Source organism: Schistocerca nitens, chromosome 8, assembly GCF_023898315.1.
Source record: "Schistocerca nitens isolate TAMUIC-IGC-003100 chromosome 8, iqSchNite1.1, whole genome shotgun sequence".
Taxonomy (NCBI): Eukaryota; Metazoa; Arthropoda; class Insecta; order Orthoptera; family Acrididae; genus Schistocerca; species Schistocerca nitens.
Window position 1 is genome coordinate 552,900,011 of NC_064621.1, and position 27,335 is coordinate 552,927,345.

At 42.8% G+C, this 27,335-nt stretch overlaps 2 protein-coding genes across 2 annotated transcripts; both read left to right on the forward strand.

Moving 5' to 3' along the window:
- Positions 1-1,054: 1,054 nt before the first annotated feature.
- LOC126198431 (armadillo repeat-containing protein 7-like) lies at positions 1,055-17,351 on the forward strand. The gene is made up of 4 exons (XM_049934739.1): positions 1,055-1,267; positions 7,806-7,973; positions 16,649-16,786; positions 16,880-17,351. The coding sequence occupies exons 1-4, from the start codon at positions 1,159-1,161 to the stop codon at positions 17,029-17,031; spliced, it is 567 nt and encodes a 188-aa protein (XP_049790696.1). The 5' UTR covers positions 1,055-1,158; the 3' UTR covers positions 17,032-17,351.
- On the forward strand, positions 17,108-17,575 carry LOC126199672 (hydroxyacyl-thioester dehydratase type 2, mitochondrial-like). The gene has a single exon (XM_049936599.1). The coding sequence runs from the start codon at positions 17,108-17,110 to the stop codon at positions 17,573-17,575; it is 468 nt and encodes a 155-aa protein (XP_049792556.1).
- The last annotated feature ends 9,760 nt before the right edge of the window (positions 17,576-27,335 follow it).

The window sequence follows — 27,335 nt, forward strand, 5'->3', positions numbered from 1 at the left end:
TCATACAACATAAACTAATAAAACAACACGTTCCCACATACAAGTATGCACCACAAAATGTACTGGAGAATGATGAATACAAATTATACTGGAACAGAACCATTATAACAGATAAAACAACACCACATAACAAACCTGACATCATACTCACCAATAAAAAGAAGAAATTAACACAACTAATCGAAATATCCATACCCAATACAACAAATATACAGAAGATAACAGGAGAAAAAATTGAAAAATACATCCAACTGGCTGAGGAAGTCAAGGACATGTGCCATCAGGATAAAGTTGACATTATACCAATTATACTATCAACTACAGGAGTCATACCACATAATATCCACCAGTACATCAACGCAATACAGCTACATCCAAACTTATATATACAACTACAGAAATCTATAATTATTGATACATGTTCAATTACCCAAAAGTTCCTAAATGCAATGTAACATGTACTGTTCAGTTAAAAGGAAGTCACGCTTGATTAAGGTCCGCGTCACTTTCCATTTTTGACCAGACATAACGTCTGAGAAAAGAAAGAATAGTAATAATAAAGAATCAAGATTAAGAAAATACAAAAGCACAAAATTCACTACTATTAAATGAGTCAGGGTGGCAAAAACAGGTAACTTCCGATGTTAAAAGACGACGACGCCGTCAAAATTTCCTTCTCAAGAATCATTGGCGTGATGTAACGTCAGGTGAAAGTTTGTTGATGGTCTGTGTGAATTGCACCATTTTAAATGCAGTTTAGAATGTTCTAACGTGACGTGACGTGACGGCGAGTGTGAAGTGGCCGTTATGACGTAACATTTCTAAAAGTTTGTTTACTAAATCCAAGCGAATAACTCGTTAATTACATGCAAGGGATTTTAAATACCAAATAAATACATTTACTTTTCTCATTCATTCTAAAAGCTTATGTTTTCATAAACGGGTACAGGGTTGCTAGCATCGACAATTCTAAATCGAATAAAACCAAGGAAGTTAAATTCTTAATATTTCAACTCTGACATGCATCCCAAAGTTGTCTTCTACTGACTACTGCTATGAAGTTCATTGGATTGTTGTTATTTTTGTAGGCGCAAGACAGGTAATGTTTGTAGGCTGTTGATGTATGACAAAGGATAATTAGGCACAATCATAAGTTAAATGTTTAGTACTCCAGAAAAACTAGCGAAAAGAACTGGCAAAAAAGATGCTAATAGACAGGAATATTTAGGACAACTGGTGAACGAATTCCGAACCACCAAATCGAAAGGTATTGTATTTTCCTGCAAGCTTAGCATATTGCCCCATTTTTGTTCATTGAAATGACTTTAACCAACACCAGTAACTTCAACATTGTGACTAGTAAAGTGTCTTCTCTAAATCACGTAGAAAATACGTTGAGAACTCTCACTAAAATGGTTAAAACATTTTTTTGAATCAAGTGTATTCGCCGTGTTCCGTAAGTCTCATCATGAACTAGAGCATTCAAGTCATGTAGAACGAGTTGTGCTTTCTTAGGTGGAAGCAGGCACTGTGTTGAAGAATTTTCGATACACACAAAATGCATATATGAAAATACTTAACAACCAACAGGACTGGGAAAGCCAAAAAGCCAGACATTGTTTTTGCTGACATGAAAAAGACTGACTCTGTTGTGTTGTACCTGTTAGAATCGTTCGGTTTAAGCATGGTCGAAGGGGGGTAGCTACCTGATGGATTGGGGTTGGCATTGTGGTCCACAGGATGCTGGAATTGCAGGCCAGTCAGTCCAAACGTCACTGGTCAGCAAAATGATGAAAATACTAATAGCTGTCTGTCTACATCTGCACAGTGTGGAACACAACACAATGGCTTAAAGAATCTAAGCAGTTTTAAGTTCTCAAACTTAAACATACATCATTAGTGGAACTTAACTTTCCGCACTCAAACCCGTACAATGCCAACTTTTTTCCTCCTGATGATCTGATGACACCATCATCAGGTAGACTGCACCAGAGTATGGATTGGCAATACACACACACACACACACACACACACACACACACACACACTAGGTCTTAAGAATTCATGTAGCTCCTTTGTTGCTTTCAGTGTGAGCCCTCTAGGTATCATTCCACTGTTGATAACACATCAGCCTGCTGGAGGGGACTATACGACAGGCTTTCCTGTACAACAATTAACATGGCGGTATTTGATGGTGTAGTAATATCTTCCTCTCCCCCTCCTTTGTTGTTTTAGATACCCAGTTGGGCATGTGCTACTACATCATTTTATACAAAAGTATGTCCATCCAACATTTTAACTGTGACCCTAGTTTTACTGTGTAGTAAATATATAGTGAAGAGTCCTGTCAAGTGCTGTTTCTTTGTGGAAATTTTTAGTTCATTTTCCAGTCTTGCAGCAAGTCCAATCTTGCTGCAAATGACAATGAGAAGGCAGCAGGGATGTACACTAAAAACTGGTTTTAAGTGTGTGTTAGTTTTAACTGTTCCCTTCATACTTTGTCTTCCAAAATTATATTTGGGGGTCACCATTTTAGAGAATCGATGAGGTATGTAAGCCCCACTTTTGTGTAGAAGCTTGCAGTGCTGCAGACCCGGTATCGTAAGAGGACTACATATACCTGCTGTTCTATAAAGCTTTGGTGCAGTCCCAGGTGAGTATTAGTGTTTTACACCAAGGGTAGAGTAAATCACCTAGAAGTTTTTATGTGGAAAAGAATGCACTCCAAATGTGATTTTAAACTTTGTTTCAAAATTGTGGTGTCCATAAAAAAAAATTCTATACATTTGAATCAATACAGGGAGACTAACTTGGCTGCTAAGCCTTTTTCAACAAACATGTCTTTAGGATACACTTACCAGATGTTTACAGTGAACCGTGCTGAGTTGTATGTGATTCTGAAGGCATTGGAGCAGATGATTTGAGACTAAGTGAAGATATTACACGTCCTCTCCAGTTCTTTATGTTTCAATGGGAGGATGATAGACAGTGGGTGAGAAGCAAAAAGCTGTGTATTGTGAAACGAACTGTGTGTGTCATACTTCCGTGTGGTCGTAGAGATGAAATGAAGGCTCATTCAACCTTCTCCTTACATGTGCCTTTTTCCTCCAGTGGAGGAGCCCACTCATTTTTGGTGCCTGTGATTATAAATTTTGAGGAATCATATTTAGGACAATTTATATTCTAACAAGATAGCCACTATGAATTTATGGAAAGGATAGTTTCTACTTGCCAAGTAGTGGAAATGCCAAGTCACAGATAACCACAACAAAAAGACTGTCAGAAAGTGAGCTGTTGGCCAACGGTGTGCGCGCGCGCACGCACACATACACACACACACACACACACACACACACACACACACACACACACGTGCCCACAGTCTGGCAGATGGAGCCAGACTGCAAGCAGTGGCACATGATGGGAGAGGCAGCTGGGTGGGGGTGTAGGTAGCTGGGAAAGAGAGGGGGAGGGATAGTAGGGTAGGGTTGGGGGCGGTAAAGTGCTGTTAGTGGGAGTGTGCAGGGACGAGGTGGAAAATAGAGCAGCCAAGTGCAGTTGGGAGGTTAGACGGAGGATGGGGCAGAGAGGGAGGGTAGCAGAAAATAAGTATAAAGACTGAGTGTGTTGGTGGAATAGAGGACTGTGTAGTGCTGGAATGGGAACAGGGAAGGGGCTAGATGGGCAAGGACAATGACTAATGAAGGCTGAGTCCAGGAGGGTTAGAGGAATGTAGGCTATATTGCGGGAGAGTTCCCACGTGCACAGTTCGGTAAAGCTGGTATTGGTGGGAAGAATCCAGATGACACAGGCAGTGAAGCAGTCACTGAAATGGACATCATGTTGGGCTGCGTGCTCAGCAACAGGGTGATCCAGCAGTTACTTGGCCATTCATGTGGACAGACAGCTTGCTGGTTGTCATGTCCACATAGAATGCAGCTCAGTGGTTGCAGCTTAGCTTGTAGATCACATGCCTAGTTTCACAGGTAGCCCTGCCTAAACTCGTAATTTGGTCCTCAAGTCAGCTTAGTTGGCCAATGTTTTCCTTTTTTTACATTTTTGAATGTTTTTTTCCCCACGATTTCTGCTGCTTTTCTACCTTTTGTGTAATTATTATAAACTTCTTTGTGACTGACTTCATCATTTTGGCTATACATCAACTCGTGTTGGGCATTATGTCCACGCTGTAGACCACCCATAACCCAAAGTCTTAGGGTGACAAGGATAGCACATGGTAATGTGGGTCCACAGGTTGCAAAGCAAAGAACACTTTATTAGTAAACAAACAAACAGTTCACAATTTTGACATGAAACAGAAAATAATATCGACTCATGGGAGAATGATCGTGTCTCTCACCGTAGACGATACGGTCACCCACTGTTTTCGAGCTCTGTGTACTGGGTCAGTGTCCAGTCAATGTCCTTGATGGTTGTTCGGCATGATCAGGTGCAGGTTGGTCAGTCTCTTGGTTGGAGTCCTGGGCTGCAATCGGTTGTCACCCAGTCAGTGATCTGGGAGGGGCTGATGACTGATGTGGAAGATGCTACTGAAAGATGAGCGACAGGGAGTAGCCAGCATTGAGCCTTGGGCATGAGTGAGTGCTGTCAATTAGTGGTCATTCAGTATCTTAAGTAACCCAGCGGCAGGATTTCCACACAGGGTCCTGTAACAAGAGGATGAAATGTAGTACCGTGTGCAGCTGCATGCACTGCTGGTGGGCGATACTGGTGCCTCTCTTGGAGTCCGATGGAGTCTCTCACATGTACATAGATCGACGTGTAGCTGTTTTCATCTGGCGTATACACAGCACAGCATGTTGCTGTTGACATCTACCTTGGTTTGTAAGCACATGATGTACATGACCAGACTTGAAATTGCCGCGTCTCCCTGGCTTCGGTGGAGGACACCCTGGGGTATGGCAAACCACCAGCTGTGGATGTGTTGTGTGGTGTATTTGGGCAGGTGACTGGCCAGATAATACCTCCCCCCCCTTTAAAAGAGATGGTGGAGCCATCACGTGGAGATGGGAGGAGAGGACAGGACAGTAGAGTGGAGAAGAGGCAATTGGCGGAAAGTGCAGTGCAAATGCCAAAAAGCAAAGAATTGGCATGAGCACGCAGGGAGCCCAAAGACTAGAGAAGAGATCTGTGGCACAGGAGCACGAGAGAGAAGTAGCTGTCGGAGACTGTGGTGTCCATGATGCACGAAGAAGAAATGGATTGGAAAGTGTGAGGAAAAGGCACTGAATTGGAACCTGCGAAGAAAAGGCAGTGAAGAAAGTGGAATACCTGTGCGTGAAGAAGACAAGTGCATGAATGAGGCATGCAAGGAAAACAGAAGACATGCTCAAAAACTTGACATTGGACTGGAGAAAAGGATCAGGAATTCCACGCAGAGAAATGTGGGTCTAGGCACTAGTAGGCAGACAGTAGTAAGTGCAGAAGGCTGTGAAGTGGATGCAGAAGCACCCAAAAGGATGCTATGACAAGGCTGGTGCCCAGTGTAGTTCCATGGCGAGGGTGTAGCAGGTGCCCAACGTGGTACTGTGTGAAGAGGACCAGCCATGGCTGTGGAATCGTGGTGTATGGACAGGTGGACGGAAGCTGCATCAGGCTAGCAGCCAAAGGGAATAGCGATTGGGCAGTGGGTGAAGCCAGGTGCGGTGATGAGTGGGTAGGAAAGTCTGACAGATACCTTGTCACCAGCATACAGTGAAAATGCAAATGTGGAGCCACTCTTGAGAGGAGGGCTGACCCCAAACCAGCAAGACCAGTAGTAGTCAGGCCTTGTGGCAAAACTTCCAAGATTGGAGAACAGGAGGTGCAGGGAAGGCCACATGAGGCGACTATAATGAAAGATGTATGCAGCCAGCACCAGGCATATTCCCACATAAGGTGAAATGCGAACTGTGGAGGGTCCTGTTGGAGAAAGCAAGAGCATGAGAGAGGTGTGGCACACACCCAGAAGGGAAGACGTGTGGTAGAGGAAGGAACATGCTGAGAATAGTCAAAGGATCAGTGACTAGCTGAAAGGAAGGCAGAACAAATGACGACATGTCAGGATGTGACATGCCTGCGTTAGCAGAATTGAAAGAGAGCAGAGTGACAAAGAGCGGGAATCCACAGAGTGGGTTGGTGCCAAAGGCACAGAGAGGATAGGAGGGGGGGGGGGGTCTGATGGGAAGAAGGGCATCGAGTGGATCAACAGTGTGTGAGCTGGTGGCATGCTAACCAGTGGTGAGGAGGGTGCCGGTAGTGCTGTAATCACAATGGGCACCAAAGCTGGTGGCGGGGGCACCAGCAGCACTGGAACCGGAGGAGATACCTGGGCAGACAGAGAGTGAAGTGATGTTGTGGTAGTAGGTGGCACAGGTTCCAAAGTAGGAGACACAGAAACTGATGGACCCACTTCACAGGAACTGGTGGGGCCCATGCTGCTGAAGCCGATTCGTAGGTGGCTTCAGCTGGGGAAAGAGGCAGAGCCTGAAGAATCAAGAAAGTCAGAGAGGGTGGTGTAGCCAAAGGCTGTGTCAGAACTGGAGAGGGCAGCAGAGACTGAAGAAACGGCACTGGAGGTGGTGGTTCAACAAACAGAGGCAGCCAGGAGAGAAACAGTGGGAAGTGCAGAGACATGGAGGAGATAGTCCAGTGCAGCAGGGAAGATATTCCACAAATCCAAGGCAATGACTAACTCTATAGAAAGTGTAGTCCTGAATAGGGGTATGGCAGGACGGGCTAGGTGCCATTGAAGACATTCAGAGGTGCACAATAAGTGCCGTGAATGATTAAGAAGCTGTGCTGTCTGGCCATTGTCACTGAACATTGCTGAGTCAACTGTACAGTGTTCTAGGTTAAACGGTACAACTGCTGTTGATTTCCAGCGAAGAGATGCATTCACTGTGGGGCTGAACAGTCCTCTTCATCATTCTTGCATCTTGGCTTTTATGAGGAGATAGGGATGGCATGTAAAAATGTTGGTCCATAGATTGCAATGAAAGGAATACTTTATTAGTAATCAGTAAATGAACTGTTCATTGTTCTGACGTGAAACAGGAAATAATATCCACTTCTGGTAAAATGATTATTTCTCTCACTGTAGATGATAAAGTCTTTAATTTTTATCCAGATTGATGTGCTAGGTCAGTGTTCAGCTTGGCTAGTACCTTGGTTGGAGTCTTGGGCTGCACTGGATTGGTGTCCTTTGGTGACCTGGGTGACACTGAAGACTGCTCTAGATGATGCTACTGACAGATAAGCCACAGGTAGCAGCTGGCACTGACCTGGAGCATAAGCGAGTGCTGTCGTCTAGCGCATGTGCAGTGTCTTAAGTATCTAGCAGAACAACATCCGGGCAGTGTTATGTGACATGCGGAGTTATGCCACATGGCGTGTGGATGAAATGTAGTGCCATATTCGCCATGCTGTATTTGTCTGCACGCACATCTGGCAGGTGATGCAGGTGTGTCTCATGGAGCCCACTGGAGTCTGGCATGTATTCAGAATGGTATGTTTCTGTTGTTTTTTGGCATGTACGCAGAGCGATGTGTTGATTTTGTACAGTGAGAATTGGAATTTCTGCATGTTTCTGGCTTTGGCCATGGATGTGCTCTGGAGTGACGATGGCCAGATACTACACAAATGATAACAACAATCAATTTTTTTAATATGATCTTTGATATCTCCAGCCAGCAATGAAGGAGTTAATGTGATATTTCTGCTTATACTTAAAAAAGGTATCTCATGTGTTGCTTGATGCAGATTTAGTACATTTAAAGTATTGATTGTGTGGTTGCAATTTTTTCCAGAGGCTAAAGAGCAGGTGCTTGCTAATTTAGCAAATTTTGCATATGATCCAATAAATTATGAATACTTGCGCCACCTGAAAGTGATTGATCTTTTCCTTGATCAGCTTTCAGAAGCCAATAGCATCCTTTTGGAACTTGCTCTGGGAGGTCTTTGCAACTTAGCTTTAGGTGAGTAAATAAAAATGTTTTTTTCTTGGTAATAATTAAGTGGAGTACCATGACTCACCAGTAAGATTAATTTTTATATATAGGATAGGTATGTGAAAAGTAGAGATGACATGTAGATGTACCTTCCTCTCTGCTCCAACAGATTCAAAGCCCAGACAACATTAGTGCTCTGTGTTTTTGTAAGCATCTCTCAGCTTTGTGTCATACAGAGAGAGGCCAGCCCTGCGACCTATAGATTTTGATGAACTTGAGCTTGCTATTGGGAGCCACTCGAATAACTCCTGTGAAAGGTTTCTGGATCACTTTGTGTTAATTTCAAATAAATAAATCTCCTTGGTCATGATGGAGAGTCATTGTTGGATCAAATGCAACAGGACATTAAAAATAAATAATTTATATATAGTAGGCCTGCAAACTAATAGTTTCTAAAAAGTTGAAGGGTTAGTGTTGTGATGTGCTGTTATTGATCTAACTGTGGTGGCAGTCGTGTGGTACAAGGACTACGTTCAAATCACAGTCAGCTTCCATTTGTGTGAGTAAGTCAGGTGGCGGCCCCTCTTACACAATGCTTTCATAAACATTGTACATGTCTGAATTAATTACCAATAGAAATGTCTTCATAAATGTAAACAAAGTTTGCTTTCCTTTGCACCCTGGGCTGGAAATATATGCCTGCAGGGAAATGGTTTGTATCCAGTGCGCTTGGTGCAGAAAAATTTTCAGCTTTCCTACTTTTGTTATGAAAACCAAAGAGTAGAAAATATTCCAAGAAATGTGATTCAAAGAAGCACTCACGGAAGTTGACTGTGATCTAGGGTGTCCATTCGTCCCGTTTTTCCCAGGACAGTCCCGATTTTTACCAAAATGTCCCACTGTCCCGAAAGTTTTTGTTATGATTCCGCTTGGCTAGAGTATTTTACGCTGCTGGTTGTTTGACTTGCTATTAACTGCGCAATTATTTACGCTAGGAAGCGTGTGATGACTTTCAGCATACTCCAAACATGTACCGAACTGTCAGAAATCGCAAGTAATTTTAAATGCACTATAGGTTACGAATAACAAAGAAGATTCTTCTCTTCTAAATCGATCCACTGAAACCGTCCTTTCGGTCCAAAGGTACTCTACACCACTGATACTTGCTCTCTGGCTTTCGTCACCACACTGTTAATGTTTTGCACTGTGCAATCACTGTTTCATTATGCCAAAACGAAAGTGTAATTTTAACAGCAATATAAAAAGCGAGTTTGCTTTTATCACTGGTAGTGGAGAAACTGTAGAATGTACATTGTGCAGATCAAAATTTGCTATTGGTCTTGGTGGAAGGTCTGACATTGTGAATCACATTAAGACAAAGAAACATCGCATGAGTAATCAAACAAAAAGAGCAAATAAATGCGAGAGTGACTACTATGTAAACTTAAAATCAGTAACAGAAATGGATAAGCAGTTGACAGCACAAGAAGCTACGTTTGCATACCATAGTGCAATGCATAACCACAGCTTTAAGTCAATGGACTGTACTACAGCAGTTGTTAAAAAAAACTTTTCAATCCTAAATTCACATGTTGACACACAAAATGTAATGCAATCATTTCAAATGTTATTGCACTGTATGCAGCTCAGCAGGTTTTAAATGAACTGAAAAGTGCTCGATTCATTTCTGTAATAATTGATACATCGAATCATCTGGATTTGAAGTTGGTTCCTCTCCTTATCAGGTATTTTTACCCTGAAAATGGCATCACGGTGAAAGTGCTCGAATTGGTTAATTCAGCTGGAGAAACTTCAGATTTACTTCAGAATTATGTGCTGGAGGTTTTAAAGAAATATGATCTTGAGGGAAAGGTGATTGCAGTTTCTGCAGACAACACCAATTTTAGTGGTAAGCAGAGGAAATGAAAAAACAATTTCTTCTATAAACTGCAACAGAACACAGTGAATAATATAGTAGATGTTGGCTGTCAAGCACATGGTGCACAATTCCTTACAAACTGGCTCAGATTGCCTACCCATCGACTGCCAATTAATTGTAAACAAAATCTACCAGCATTTCCACATATATACAGGTAGGGTTGAATCTCTGAAGTTGTTCTCTAAGTTTACTGAAACTGAATTCAAAACTGGACCTGGGCTCAGCAAGACAAGGTTGCTGTCTCTGCTACCAGCACTGGAAAGAATTGTAGAGATATTTCCTGCTTTGAAATCATATTTCATTTCCCTTGATAAGTGTCCTGTTGTTCTTAAACAATTCTTTGATAACTCTGTGTCTATTGTTCTTCTACATTTTCGTGTTAGCCAGCTAAAACCTTTCTCCACAACAATTAAATGTATTGAGAAACAAGAAATCACAATAGTGGAAGTTTATCAAGAAATAAACAAATTATTGGGCAAATTACAATGTAGAAAATCTGAAAGATTTCTCACATCCTTTGTGCATGAGACTCTAAGAAAGCTGGAAGAAGAGGGTGAAATTACTGTAGAACAATTTCATATTTATGCTGACATCTTCTATGACTCTTGCATTAAGTATATTAGAGAATGATGATTACCATTTCTCAAACCTTTTAAAGCATTTGACTGGGTTAATACTGAAAAGGAGCAGCTACAGTGGAAGGATATTCAGGACTGTTGTGTTTTTGTTAAAAGTATTATACCAAATTTTCCTGTTGATGAAGACGAACTGTTCGATGAATTTTCATGTGCACAGAACTTCATAAAAAGTGAAGGAGGAGACAAAGAAAGTGTTAGTGCAACAAGGTGTAAAATATTTGCTTATTTCAAAAGTAAAAACATTAACATGAAAAACATGATTCATTTGGTGGAGTTTTATCTGGAAACTCCTGAGTCAAATTCTGCTGTGGAACGTGCGTTTTCGTTAGTGAACTCTTTGTGGGGGGGGGGGGGGGGGGGGAAATGGAAGTTGAAACAGTGAGGGCCTTGCTCATTGTCAAAACACACTTTAATGGTGTATCGTGTACTGACTTTTATGATACAATTTCAAACGAAAATGCACTTCTTGATAAAGTACATAAAAGTGAAAAGTACGGTGGTCGTGTGGCAGGATAATTGTAAAAAGTGATTTGGGATCATTTGAGTGCACGTTGTAAAGGTAGATTTAGTCAATACAATGTTTATGTCCCTTTTTCTCCCCCCCCCCCCCCCCTTCTTCATTGTCCTAGGTTTTTCTCACATTTATTTCAAATGTCCCCTTTTTCCATGGAAATGAAATGGACACCCTACTGTGATCTAACACGGGCTTTATACTGGCCACCTCAGTTAGCAGACTTTCCTCCTTAGTGTCTCTGGTTTCAGGTTCCGCTGGATAGGTCAGGAGTCCACTACACCCAGCAGTTGGCTACATGGGTAGCAGGGGCTGTGTGGCATGGACTGGGCGGTTTTTTAGGTTAGATGGCTTCGGGCAAGTGCAGAAAGGGCAACAGCCTCAAAGGGTGAGGGGCAAAGTCAGGACATGCGGGGACCAAGTAGCAATCGGTATTGTAATTGTAAACTGTCGAAGCTGTGTTGGTAAAGTATCGGAACTTCAAGCGCTGATAGAAAGCACCGAAGCGGAAATCGTTATAGGTACGGAAAGCTGGCTGAAGCCAGAGATAAATTCTGCCGAAATATTTACAAAGGTACAGACGGTGTTTAGAAAGGATAGATTGCATGCAACTGGTGGTGGCGGGTTTGTCGCTGTTAGTGGTAGTTTATCCTGTAGTGAAATAGAAGTGGATACTTCCTGTGAATTATTATGGGTGGAGGTTATACTCAACAACCAAGCTAGGTTAATAATTGGCTCCTTTTACCGACCTCCTAATTCAGCAGCATTAGTGACAGAACTGAGAGAAAATCTGGAATACATTTCACATAAACTTCCTCAGCATGTTATATTTTTAGGTGGAGATTACAATTTACCAGGTATAGACTGGGACACTCAGATGTTTAGGACGGGTGGTAGGGACAGAGAACCGACTCGTGGAGATAACATCTTGGACCTACTGATAACAAACAGACCCGAACTTTTCGACTCTGTAAGTGCAGAACAGGGAATCAGTGATCATAAGGTCATTGCAGCATCCCTGAATATGGAAGTAAATAGGAATACAAAAAAAGGGAGGAAGGTTTATCTGTTTAGCAAGAGTAATAGGAGGCAAATTTCAGACTACCTAACAGATCAAAACAAAATTTTCTGTTCCGACACTGACAATGTTGAGTGTTTATGGAAAAAGTTCAAGGCAATCGTAAAATGCGTTTTAGACAGGTACGTGCCAAGTAAAACTGTGAGAGATGGGAAAAACCCACCGTGGTTCAACAACAAAGTTAGGAAACTACTGCGAAAGCAAAGAGGACAAACAGAAGCTAAACAATGTCAAAGTTAGCATAAGGAGGGCTATGCATGAAGCATTCAGTGAATTTGAAAGTAAAATTCTATGTACCAACTTGACAGAAAATCCTAGGAAGTTCTGGTCTTACGTTAAATAAGTAAGTGGCTTGAAACAGCATATCCAGACACTCTGGGTTGATGATGGCATTGAAACAGGGAAATACTTTTTCCAAAGCTGTTTCACAGAGGAAGACTGCACTGCAGTTCCTTCTCTAAATCCTCGCACGAACAAAAAAAATGGCTGACATCGAAATGAAGTGTCCAAGGAATAGAAAAGCAACTGAAAACACTCAACAGAGAAAAGTCCACTGGACCTGACGGGATACCAATTCGATTCTACACAGAGTACGCGAAAGAACTTGCCCCCCTTCTAACAGCCGTGTACCGCAAGTCTCTAGAGGAACGGAAGGTTCCAAATGATTGGAAAAGAGCACAGGTAGTCCCAGTTTTCAAGAAGGGTCGTCGAGCAGATGCATAAAACTATAGGCCTATATCTCAGACATCGATCTGTTGTAGAATTTTAGAACATGTTTTTTGCTCACGTATCGTGTCGTTTCTGGAAACCCAGAATCTACTCTGTAGGAATCAACATGGATTCCGGAAACAGCGATCGTGTGAGACCCAACTCACTTTATTTGTTCATGAGACCCAGAAAATATTAGATACAGGCAACCAGGTATATGCCATTTTCCTTGACTTCCAGAAGGCATTCGCTACAGTTCCACACTGTCGCATGATAAACAAAGTAAGAGCCTACGGAATATCAGACCAGCTGTGTGGCTGGATTGAAGAGTTTTTAGCAAACAGAACACACCATGTTGTTATCAATGGAGAGACGTCTACAGACGTTAAACTAACCTCTGGGGTACCACAGGGGAGTGTTATGGGACCATTGCTTTTCACAATATCTATAAATGACCTATTAGATAGTGTCGGAAGTTCCATGTGGCTTTTCACGGATGATGCTGTAGTATACAGAGAAGTTGCAGCGAAATGCAGGAAGATCTGCAGCAGATAGGCACTTGGTGCAGGGAGTGGCAACTGACCCTTAACATAGACAAATGTAATGTATTGCGAATACATAGAAAGAAGGATCCCTTATTGTATGATTCTATGATAGCGGAACAAACACTGGTAGCAGTTACTTCTGTGAAATATCTGAGAGTATGCGTACGGAACGATTTGAAGTGGAATGATCATATAAAATTAATTGTTGGTAAGGCGGGTGCCAGGTTGAGATTCATTGGGAGAGTCCTTAGAAAATGTAGCCCATCAACAAAGGAGGTGGCTTACAAAACACTTGTTCGGCCTATACTTGAGTATTGCTGATCAGTGTGGGATCCGTACCAGGTCGGGTTGACAGAGGAGATAGAGAAGATCCAAAGAAAAATGGCGCGTTTCGTCACAGGGTTATTTGGTAAGCGTGATAACGTTACGGAGATGTTTAGCAAGCTCAAGTGGCAGACTCTTCAAGAGAGGCGCTCTGCATCGCGGTGTAGCTTGCTGTCCAGGTTTCGAGAGGGTGCGTTTCTGGATGAGGTATCGAATATATTGCTTTCCCCTACTTATACCTCCCGAGGAGATCGCGAATATAAAATTAGAGAGATTCGAGCATGCATGGAGGCTTTCCGGCAGTCATTCTTTCCGCGAGCCATACGCAACTGCAACAGAAAAGGGAGGTAATGACAGTGGCACATAAAGTGCCCTCCACCACACACCGTTGGGTGGCTTGTGGAGTTTAAATGTAGATGTAGATGTAGAACCAATGAAAATCACTGATTCTTCAATTTCTAGCAACTGGCCTCAACTTTCTTAGAAATGGTAGTTTCGTACTGAACAGTAAACCCCCAAGTCTTTAAGAATCAAACTCCCATGTATAAAAAAGCTTCAAACATCTGATTGCTTTACAAATGATTTAATGTGTTAAATATTTGATTTAAGCATGTAAGCAAGAAAAAGTTTGAAATTATGCTTAAAGTTTGTTTGAAGTCACTGATTGGTGTCATTATGAAATGCTCGATGAATATAGTCTCGGCAATTTGCTCTCCATTTTTAGCCAAAGCTAGTTTTTCACACATCTCAATGTTTGTGATGTCATATCTCCTGAACTGTTTGTTGTACAATGATATAATGTTGCAGGTACATTCAGTGGTATATGTGGATACTGTCTGTGAACAGTTTAGTGAATATAGTTGGTAGTAATGAAGTAATAAATTAAAACATCATATCTGTTGCTAACTTTTTACTGCATGTACAGCTAAAATGTAGTAAGCAATAAACTTATCCTTTCATCATTTTGTGGGGGTTTCAATGAGGAAAAAGTTTCATAAAGGTGTAACATGACGTGTAAAGTGTGTTGGAAGTTGCTAAATGCTATCTTTCTCAAATGCTGGATGAATCAAGTCTGGGTATTTGCATGCCATGAGTTAATGCTACCCCAAGACAAACACACAGCTTTGTGACTATTAATTATCTTACTGTAGGAACTTTTAACATAAGATTACACCTCTTAATGAGTAGATTATGATAGCATTTTAAATTTTTAAATTTGGTCAATGATTACGCAAAATACTGAAACTCAAATTTTTTGCCCCTTTGAAGTTATTAGGCAGGCAACCTGCAACTACTATGGGTCCCTGGATAGTTGTTCAGCAATATACACTCCTGGAAATGGAAAAAAGAACACATTGACACCGGTGTGTCAGACCCACCATACTTGCTCCGGACACTGCGAGAGGGCTGTACAAGCAATGATCACACGTACGGCACAGCGGACACACCAGGAACCGCGGTGTTGGCCGTCGAATGGCGCTAGCTGCGCAGCATTTGTGCACCGCCGCCGTCAGTGTCAGCCAGTTTGCCGTGGCATACGGAGCTCCATCGCAGTCTTTAACACTGGTAGCATGCCGCGACAGCGTGGACGTGAACCGTATGTGCAGTTGACGGACTTTGAGCGAGGGCGTATAGTGGGCATGCGGGAGGCCGGGTGGACGTACCGCCGAATTGCTCAACACGTGGGGCGTGAGGTCTCCACAGTACATCGATGTTGTCGCCAGTGGTCGGCGGAAGGTGCACGTGCCCGTCGACCTGGGACCGGACCGCAGCGACGCACGGATGCACGCCAAGACCGTAGGATCCTACGCAGTGCCGTAGGGGACCGCACCGCCACTTCCCAGCAAATTAGGGACACTATTGCTCCTGGGGTATCGGCGAGGACCATTCGCAACCGTCTCCATGAAGCTGGGCTACGGTTCCGCACACCGTTAGGCCGTCTTCCGCTCACGCCCCAACATCGTGCAGCCCGCCTCCAGTGGTGTCGCGACAGGCGTGAATGGAGGGACGAATGGAGACGTGTCGTCTTCAGCGATGAGAGTCGCTTCTGCCTTGGTGCCAATGATGGTCGTATGCGTGTTTGGCGCCGTGCAGGTGAGCGCCACAATCAGGACTGCATACGACCGAGGCACACAGGGCCAACACCCGGCATCATGGTGTGGGGAGCGATCTCCTACACTGGCCGTACACCACTGGTGATCGTCGAGGGGACACTGAATAGTGCACGGTACATCCAAACCGTCATCGAACCCATCGTTCTACCATTCCTAGACCGGCAAGGGAACTTGCTGTTCCAACAGGACAATGCACGTCCGCATGTATCCCGTGCCACCCAACGTGCTCTAGAAGGTGTAAGTCAACTACCCTGGCCAGCAAGATCTCCGGATCTGTCCCCCATTGAGTATGTTTGGGACTGGATGAAGCGTCGTCTCACGCGGTCTGCACGTCCAGCACGAACGCTGGTCCAACTGAGGCGCCAGGTGGAAATGGCATGGCAAGCCGTTCCACAGGACTACATCCAGCATCTCTACGATCGTCTCCATGGGAGAATAGCAGCCTGCATTGCTGCGAAAGGTGGATATACACTGTACTAGTGCCGACATTGTGCTTGCTCTGTTGCCTGTGTCTATGTGCCTGTGGTTCTGTCAGTGTGATCATGTGATGTATCTGACCCCAGGAATGTGTCAATAAAGTTTCCCCTTCCTGGGACAATGAATTCACGGTGTTCTTATTTCAATTTCCAGGAGTGTAGTTAGCCCTAAAGCAGTATAATGAAGCTCCTTGAAATCGGTGAAGAACAGGGTCTGGCCTCTCTTAGCTAAACATGGCCAAAATATGTCCTCTATGATTATTTAAATTTGATCCAAAACTTCTGAGCATCATACGTGTGTTCATATTGAGAAATTACTCATTATTATTAAAATCATCATTGCAATCACTTTGGTGTATAAATTTTTAGATGATGAGAATCGGGATTATATTTTGCATAATAATGGAGTCCATATCATCAGCTCCTGCCTGTCATCCCCCAGGGAGGAAACTGTCATAGCAGCCATAACAACTTTAATCTTCTTGGTAACACCAGAATCAAAACTAGGTAATGTATGATGATAGTGATTATGATGAGCTACTGTAATATACTTTATGCTGAAGGCAGTCAATATTTTATATACTGTACTGCTCTTTTCAGTTGTAGCAACACCAGAAGTGGTTTCTTGCATATCACAGCTGTGCTCAAGTCCCAATCCAAGAATTACAAATTTAGCCAAAATATTTATTGAAGACTATGTCAGCGAGCGCAGTCAGCTAGAAGAAACAATCGAAAATAGTCCGAGCAGTTGAAATCAAAAAAATTATGTGGGAGACATTTTTTGTTTGCAACAAAACTGTACTCAAGTACAGAAGTGTAGTGCACAAAATGCTTTTCAGTGATTTACTGAGAGAAACTCCTACACAACACAATTGTGTGTATTCCAGTGAAGTGAAAAATATCGAAAAACTAAGTTCTGCAGGGAAGATGACAAAGCTAGAAGTAGGAAATGAAGCATCCGTGAGAAGAACCATAACAGTTAAAGATTTAGATAAATTTGGCAGTCTTATTGGGGATTACAACACAGTACATAGTGGGGTGAGACCAATTGTCCATGGTGCATTTCTGAATGGCCTTGTTTCTGGTGTTATAGGGACAAAACTACCTGGTCCAGGGTCCATTGTAGTCCAAGAGCTTTTAAGGTTTCCTAATTCATGCCATGCAGGAGATACCGTAAATGTTACTGTTAGAATTACAGAAGTTAGAAAGCTTGTATCTTGCTCATTCTCGTGTGTCTGTGAATCTGACAACAAGGTAGTTATGGAAGGCACTGCAAAGCTAATAATAAAGAGTTAAAAGTAGTAAAATGTGTTTCTTTTAAGTAAAATATATAATGTGACCTTAAATCTATCGCTGAGTTTGTAAGAGGTTGTCCTGAATTTATGACAACTTATCATTTGGTTCCAGGTCTACCGAAATATATTTTGATTTCACGTTCATTTACTGGAAATTACTTCAATTAAAATGATTTCAATCATCTTTCTTTGTAACTAGTTTATATAGGTTACTTAGAAGGGCACTTCGGCAATAGCTTCTTCATAGATGCAACATACTGCCAACTTCCTTCTTAACGTTACGCAGCAGATTTCTCAATATTTTTAGTAAATAAAAGAAAATAAATTGTTTGTAACAGTATGCATATTACATCATGCATTTTAATCACATATTCCCTGTTTATAAGAAAAATATTTTAAAATGGCAGTAATCGACATCATCCAGAATGTACAGTTCATTTTGTGATGAACCCCCAGGGGGTCCACAGTTCTTTTGTGGATACAAGCATGGCGAGGACAGGACCCCAAACTAGTGCAGCTCTCTTTCCTTTCTGGGCTGCATACCTTCCCTTTGTCCGCAGCTCGTGGTCGTGCGGTAGCATTCTCGCTTCCCACGCCCGGGTTCCCAGGTTCGATTCCCGGCGGGGTCAGGGATTTTCTCTGCCTCGTGATGCCTGGGTGTTGTGTGTTGTCCTTAGGTTAGTTAGGTTTAAGTAGTTCTAAGTTCTAGGGGACTGATGACCAAAGATGTTAAGTCCCATAGTGCTCAGAGCCATTTGAACCATACCTTCCCTTTCCACATCCCTCCCTGTTCCTGATCCTGCCCCTTCCCTTCCCCTTATCCCTCTCTTTGGGAGTATGTTTTGTGCCTACAGTTGGAGACAGATGCTTGTGACTACTCTTCTTTTCTCTCTGTACTGGTAATTCTCTGTCCTCACTTTGTCCTTCTCTTTTCCTTGATTCTTCTCTTTACCTTCTTCTCCACTGTGGCATTTGCCGGTGATGGGGTAACGCGTAATTCCCCGCCCTGGGTAGACAAGTAGGACGCATACATACCCCTGGTGAAGGCCAGCCCCAGGGAGGGGTGAATACCCAAGCTGGTACCTTCTGAACATGCCAATTGGTCCCTCCATCCGTTTCTCAGGAGATGTGACATAAGGTGTGGACAATCATCTAAGGCGGGAGTGCCCTCAGAGAGGGGCCCCCACTAGGAAGGAGCGCGCCATTGGTTGTTTCTCGGTCTGACGAAGGTCAAGACTTCTCCACAGTCGACCCTTCCATTATTCAGAAAGTTGTCGACACAGTTGCAGGTCTGTTAAAGTCTTGTCCCTGGTTACAAAATGCCACCTTGTTGTTAGGAACAGACAGTGCCCTTCAGGCACATAAATTGCTTCGAACTACACCGTACTTTAAATTCATCACGGGGGGTGGTTTATATGAGGTCTCAATGGGTTATCCAATGAGGACATCCAAAATTACCTGTCTGACCAGGGTGTAACGGCCGTACATTGAGTCATGAAAATAGTTGACAAGGAACTGCTACCGACTCACACTCTCTTCTTGACGTTTGAAAGAGTTCAACTTCCATCGAACATTAAACAGGATATGAGCTCATTTCAGTTCGCCCTTACTTCCTGAACCCTATGTCTCGCTATCAGTGTCAGCGATTTAATCGTACAAGCTAGTCATGTTCCAATATGGCCAAATGCGTTACATGTGGCAGGGATGCCCATGAGGGTGATTGTCCCCCTCCATCCCCTTGTTGCATCAACTGTATGGGCAACCAAGCTGCTTCCTCTAGAGAGTGCCCTATTTTTACAAATGAACGAATTATTCAGGAGATCTGGGTGAAGGAAAAGGTATCCACTTTGCTGTTCGTAAGTTATTCGCCAGTAGAAAGCCCTGTGCTCCCAGCAGGTAAATATAGCACCGTTTCTCGCCGCCTTGCTTCTCCTCGACCTACTAAGGAGATAGCCACTCAGACTTGTGACCTCACCTTTAGCACCACAGGCGTCAGATCGTCCAGCCCAAAGATCGCCCATTCAACCTCCCAAGTATCACCCGCTTACTCTAAGGCTCAACCTTCATCGGCTCCTGCTAAATCACGGGCCCCAAAATCGGACACCTGGACTTACAAAAAAGAGCCTACTCGTGAAGATTTTTACGTACGCAGCCCTCACAACCATCAACTCCTCCCTCTTCTCAACGTCCTGCTTCCAAGAAGGCTCAGAAGAAAGAAAGTTCCTCTCCTTCTCTGCCATGATGTGTGTCTTCTACAGCACCACCCTGCAGTAGCCGCCCTCGGCTGTCTTTCGTGTCACCGAGACGCAATGCTGGTGGCCGATCAACCAGCTGATCACTGGCAGCAGGAGCTACCCTGAACAACCTATGAATCAGGATCTTCTGCCTTTGGCTGAATGCGGTTTCACACTGTCGGCCGCCGGCTCTCAGCAGTCACTGAGTTCACGGCAACCATGGTGAGATTTTTCCCTTTTCTGTCCACCCTATGTCAATTATCCATTTAATATTCACATAATTCACTCCAATCAGATGAATTGTCAATCCTCTTACGATCCTGCTTCCTGGTCGTGTTCTGTCTTCAGGAAACAAAGCTACACCCCCATGATTGCTTTGTCTTCCCTCATTTCCAATCACTTCGGTTTGATCTCCCCACTGTTGATGGCGCTCCAGCAAATGGAGGAGTGTCATTCTTCTACATGATACTATTCATTATCACCCAATCCCCTTAAACAGTTCCTTCCAAGCTGTTGCTGTACGTCTTTCCTTTTCTAGGTACACATTCTCTCTTTGTACCATATACTTTCCATTGTCCACACCAATGGCAAGAGCCGATCCCCTTCATTTCCTTGGTCAGCTGCCCCCCCCCCCTCCCCTCCCGCATATGGGACTTTAGTGCTCATCACCCGCTTTGGGAATCTCCGCGTCGTTGTCTGAGAGGCTCCCTATTGATTGACCTCTACCACCAAGCGGATCTTGTTTGCCCCAACACTGGCTAACCTACATTTTTGTCAGCCTGCACGTCATTCGTCTCTTATTTGGACCATTCAGTCAGTACTGTTCAATTAGCTCGGCGCTTTGAATGGTTCACTCTTGCTGATACACACACAAGTGACCATTTTCCATGCGTCCTTCGATTACACCCACAACTGCCATCTATGCACCCAAGATGCTGGAAGTTTTCCCAAGCTGATTGGACACTTTCTCCTCTCTAGCAACATTTGATTACCGTCAATTTCCTATCATTGACAATCGGGTCGAGCACGTTACGGAAGTTATTCTATCAGCCACAGAATGTTTAACACCTCGTACGTCCCCTTTGCCCCAGTGGAACAAGGCATGCCGTGACCCAATACGCAAGCAGAGATATGCTCTTCACTTTTTCTGCCACCATCCTACGTTGGCCAACTGTATCCACTATAAGCAGCTACGTGCGCAATGCCGTCGCATCATCTGCAATAGCAAGAAGGCAAGCTGGGACTTCTTTACCAGCTCCTTTAACACCTTCACTCCCCCATCTGTAGTATGGAGTTGGAATTCGACGGTTATCTGGCACATCTAGTTTCTCCCCGATCTTTGGGCTAACTGTCGGGCAAGATACCTTAGAGGACCCAGTCGCAATTTCTAACTCACAGGGTCAACACTTCAAATTTCCCGCCAGTCTTTCTCCCGAAGAATCGAGCAGCGGAAATGCGACCTCTTGCTGTCTCCTCCCAAAATCGCGAAAGCTATCATACTGTTTTTTCTATGCGGGAACTCCAACAAGGACTCTCTTCCACTCCAGGGCCAGATAGCCTCCATGTGCAAATGTTGCTGCATTTATCATATTGTAGTCTGTGTTACCTCCTTCACTTTTACAGTCGAATTTGGACCAACAGTACCTTTCCCAGACAATGTCGGGAAGCTATCGTCATTCCTGCTCCAAAACCTGGAAAGGAAAAACATCTCCACTCTAGCTATCACCCCATCTTTCTCACAAGTAGTATATGTAAGGTTTTGTAGTGTATGGTAAAATGCCGTTTAAGCTGGTGGCTGGAGTTCCAAAACCTTTTAACACCTGCTCAATGTAGTTTCGGAAAGCATCGTTCTGCAGTTGACCATCTTGTTGCTCTCTGCACTTGTAGCTTAAACAATTTTCTCAGGAAACGCCAAATGGTAGCTAAATTTTTCGATCTGGAGAGGGCATGCAATACATGTTGGAGGACAGGCCTCCTCCACACACTGTTCTCTTGGGTCTTTGGAGGTCGGCTACCCCTTTTTCATTCAAGAATTTATGACAGCTCGCACATTTAAGGTGTTGGTGAACACTACTCTCTCCTGTATTTTCTCCCAAGAAAACGGGATGCTCCATGCTAAGGGTTATACTTTTTATCATTGCCGTAAATCCAATTATGGATTGGCTCCTTGCCGGGCTCCTTCTTTTTCAGCAATTTTACAATCTACTACTGCTCTCAACAGACCAGCCTTCTTGAACAACGTCTTCAAGGATGTCTCGATCGCCTCCACTCATGGAGCATCAAAACTGGCTTCCAACTTTCTCCCAGTAAGGCCGTCTGTGTAAATTCTTGGCACCGTATAGAGTTTTATCTGCCTTCCCTATGTCTAGGCCCTGTTCACAGACGTTGCCAAATTCTTGGGACTTACGTTTGACAGAAAACTGTGCTGGTCTTCCCATGTTTCATATCTTTCGACTTGCTGTCTGCGATACCTCAACTTCCTCCGCATTCTGAGTGTTACCTCCTGGGGAGCAGACCAAGTGGTCCTCCTCCGCCTATATCATGCCTTAGTGCACTCAAAATTGGACTGAGGAAGCATAGTTTATTCCTCTGCATGGCCATCTATTCTTTGGTGCCTAGAATCTGTCCACCACCGTGGATTATGTTTAGCATCTGGAGCTTTTTACACCAGCCTCGTGGAGAGCCTTTATGCTGAGACTGCTGTACCTCCACTGTCCAATTGGTGAGCTGCCCTTCTGAGTCGTTACACTAGTCATCTGTCTTCCATGCCTGCTCATCCGACCCATGCCCTTTTTCTCAACGCCTCCTTGGATTTAGGGTACGCAGGCCACCATTCCTCTCTACCACCACTGGGAGCCCCCTTTCATCAACTGCTACATCCTCATTCCTTCCAATTTTCTAAATTTTTCTTTACCAATAGTGTTACGGTGCCACCATGGTTTTGCCCCTGGACCTGCCTTCTCCATGACCTGTGGCAGCGTCCCAAGGATAGTACCCCCTCCTACAGTTTATTGTCGGGCATTTGGTTCTCTATGCACACAAATGGATGATGCGACATTTATTTACACCGATGGCTCTAAGACCACGTTTGGTGTTGGGAGTCCCTATATTGTTGGCGACACCCCTATTAGATTTCAGCTTCCTGGCCAGTGTTTGGTTTTTACTACGGAGTTTTATGCTGTTCTCCAGGCTGACCAATACATCCGTCACTATAAGCAGATACAGTATATTACATGCTAGGATTCACTCAGCTCTCTTCTCAACCTCCAAGCTCTTTATTCCCCTCACCCTCTGGTCCACCGAATTCAGGACTGCCTCTACATGCTCCACTTGGGGGTATCTCTGTGGCATTCCTCTAGATCCCTGGGCATATTGGTATCTGCAGAAACAAGGCTGCTGATATAGCGGCAAAGGCTACAGCCTCTCTTTCTTGGCCCACTGTTCGCGTGGTTCCCTTTGCCAATCTACAGAGCAATTTATGTCATCTTGTTGCTCTTTTATGGCACACACATGGTCTGCACTTCCTGAGAATAAATTACGGGATGTAAAACCTCTTCCCTGTACTTGGACCACCTCCTCCTGGTCTTGTCGTCAGGAGGAGGTAATTTTAACTAGACTCCAGACAGGGGACTGTCTTTTTAGCGAATGACATATTTTAAGTGATGATCCTCCCCCACTTTGTCCCCACTGCTCTCAACCATGGATGGAGAGACACCTTTTACTTCAATGCCCCTATTTTAATCCGCTACGCGCCCATTTACAGCTGTCGCCTGATATATCTTCCCTTTTATAAGATGACATGTGCTCCGTCAATCGTGTCCTTGAGTTTAGGGACCGATGACCAAGTAGTTTGGTCCCTTTCGCTCTCTTTTAAACCAACCAGCCAACCTTGAGTTTATCAGTGTCACTAACAAGGGAACCTCCCCATCGCACCCCCCTCAGATTTAGTTATATGTTGGCACAGTGGATAGGCCTTGAAAAACTGAACCCAGATCAATCGAGAAAACAGGAAGAAGTTGTGTGAAACTATGAAAAAATAAGCAAAATATACAAACTGAGTAGTGCATGTGCAAGATAGGCAACATCAAGGACAGTGTGAGCTCAGCAGTGCCGTGGTCCCGTGGTTAGCGTGAGCAGCTGTGGAACGAGCGGTACTTGGTTCAAGTCTTCCCTCTAGTGAAAAGTTTAATTTTTTATTTGCAGTTTATATGACAAACTCTTATGTTTTCATCACTTTTTTGGGAGTATTTATGACATTCACAAGAAAACCTAAATCGGGCAAGGTAGAAGAATCTTTTTACCCATTCGCCAAGTGTGCAAGTTAGGTGGGTCGACAACATATTCCTGTAATGTGATGCACATGCCGTCACCAGTGTCGTATAGAATATATCAGACGTGTTTTCCTGTGGAGGAATAGGTTGACCTATGACCTTGCGATCAAATGTTTTCGGTTCCCATTGGAGAGGCACGTCCTTTCATTTACTAATCGCACGGTTTTGCGGTGCGGTCGCAAAACACAAACACTAAACGTATTACAGTGAACAGAGACGTCAATGAATGAACGGACAGATCATAACTTTGCTCAAATAAAGAAAGTAAACTTTTCACTCGAGGGAAGACTTGAACCAAGGATCTCCCGTACCGCAGCTGCTCACGCTAATCACGGCACCACGGCGCTCCTGACCGCACACTGTCCTTGATGTTGCCTATCTTGCGCATGGACTACTCAGTTTGTATATTTTGCTTATTTTTTCATAGTTCCACACAACTTCTTCCTGTTTTCTCGATTGATCTGTGTTCAGTTTTTCAAGGCCTATCCACTGTGCCAACTTATAACTAAATCTGAGGGGGATGCGATGGGGAGGTTCCCTTGTAAGATGACATCAGTCATTTCAATCTCTTTTTCGGGAAAACAAGCCCTCTTCAATAGCAGTTTTCTAGAATTTCCTTTCGTTTTTAGTTTCCCTCCTTCGAGAGTCTCACTCCCATTGCTGCTTATTTAAAGTTTGGTTTTTTACCCTTCACTAAGCCACAGAATGGTCGCTTATGACCATAGCAGTTTTGCGCCCTAAAACAATAATATAAAAAAAATTGCAATGCACTAGCTTTGAGCTCATGTGATATTGTGTCCTGGTTCTGATAGTGTGGTAGCACCCAGTCAGTGTGGCAATATGATATGATGTGAAGATAACACATCATGCGAAACTGTTGACCATTACTACCACAAAATTTGAAGTAATGTATAAAAAGAAGAAATGTCTGATAACAAGAGACTCATTTATCCTGCAAAAGGAGAGAAAGGTGGAGGTTGAGATAATGAGACTAATTAGAAGCTAATTGTAAAGGGTGGACAGGACAAGTAGAAAACAGTTTAATTTCCCTCGTATCCATGCTGCTGCTCACTCATTGTCATTCTAGCTTTCCCTTTCAATGCAAGTTTAAATAAAGATTTTTGCTCGTCTGAATTAAAATTCACAATATCAAGCAATTGCAAAACAATGTAGTACTGACAAAGCTGACACTACCTGCCTATCCTAAGGAAAATGCTTCAAAAAAACTGTTTCACTCATATTAGAAAACATTCTTTTAAACTTCGTCCGGGCACGCCATTTTTTATAACACGAGTGGACACATGGTGTATTTTACATACACATATAGAGTAGCTTTCTTTGTTACCAAGGTAAACATAAATGAGCAAAATCACAGTTTGATATTAGTTTAATTAAACAATGATAAAATAAACTTACATTATACAAGCTAAATAATTGTATAATTAAACAATAATAAAATAAACTTCCATTATATCACTCTGTTGCCATGTGTAAGTATTACTGCACAGTAAGGACTCACTTGAAGCGTTACACGGCACAGTTGCATCAGACCCAGCTAACCACTTGTTTAATTGCTAATTATCTCGTAAACAACTGCCTCATTGTGGGTTTATGTCACTAGCTCGGAATCTGGGTAATTTTCTTGCACTGATCGTGAATTATTTCTCACCTACCTCATTGTGCATTGTATATTACTGCTGCTCACTTGGACATATGACAGCAAACTCAGCACTTTTCTACCTGAAGCAGTAATGAAGGGATGGGTACAGGCCCACAATTCTAAAACAACAATGGGACGGTACAAGACAATGTTGTTTGAGGATGATGCCTTTTATACATGCTCAGGAGCCTCTTGAGAGTTAAAAGAAAAAGTAATACGTAGAATACAAATGGTTTTATGAGTAGCTACTCAACTTGATCTGTCGTACATAATCTGATACAATAATAATTAAATCGGATACAAAGAAAGAGTGGCTTGCTGTTCCTGGATCTGTCAAGTGCACTCGGCACAGTTTGTCGTGAAATGCTTCTTTTAAAATTGGAAGTTTGGAGTACCAGAAGAATCTAAAACATATGTTTTGATCATAGCTACAAGACGGCTATCAGATTACACAAACCAACTAATGGTAGTGAGAAGTTCAATTCTTGTTCAGCTTTTGTTATGTTTGGTGTATACCAGCAATCAGTTCTGATGCCTTCATTCTTCACATTACACGGGTTATTTCAGGAGAATTGTAAATATTTTAGGAGGCAGTAGTATAGACTAATTCAAACAAACATTACATATAACATGAGTCAATCCAAATTAAGTGGTCCAATAAAAATTAAGTTGGTTGCTTGACCATTTTTAAATATTTTAATTTTTTTTATATGTGATTACCCTATAGTTGAGAAGTTAAACAGTTTTTTTAAAAAATTTACCTTTCACCTTTACTGAATGGTGGCCATTTTCATTTGTAAGCGCGTTCAACGTTTCAGTTTAGAGACGTTAGCAAAAATATGAATGTCTCTGTACTGGGTTAAGTTACAACATTGCAATTGACATGATTGTTTTTAGAAAAGTGTCCTCTACAACACTGTCTATTACACAAAATACCCTAAATTCAAAAATAACCATCAAAATGACCCCCAATGTTTGGTATCCAATTTTTCAGAAATCCACTTTTTAGGCCCAAAAATAACAAACAAGGGGTGATTTATGAGATTCTATTTTTTTCCTATAGTTAGATATCATACACTACTAGCCTCATATAGAGTAAGAGCACTTACAAATGTTTCCTTTATTTTTTATGAATTTTTGAACTTCGAAAATTTTCATTTTTTGTAAAGTTTGGGGTTAGTTATCTCAGGTGAGACTGAATATGAAAATATGATTTTTGCACAGTTTGTGCATCTATATGATAGCAACGTACTATAAAAATTTCACCATTGATATCTGACTTTGAACAAAGATATGAATTTTTTTTTAAAATGAGGAGATAATTCACATTACTCTACAACTGATCTTATGGCTGTTGCCTACTCATGTATGATATCGGTGGGATACAATCAATTATTACTGAAGTAAGGTACTGAATTATATACAAAAAGTGGAAACATCACTGAAATTAACATTTATATTATTTTTACATACTTAAAATAAATATTTCCAACTAACATCCTTCGAGATGCGACTCTTCCTAAACACTTCCTAAAC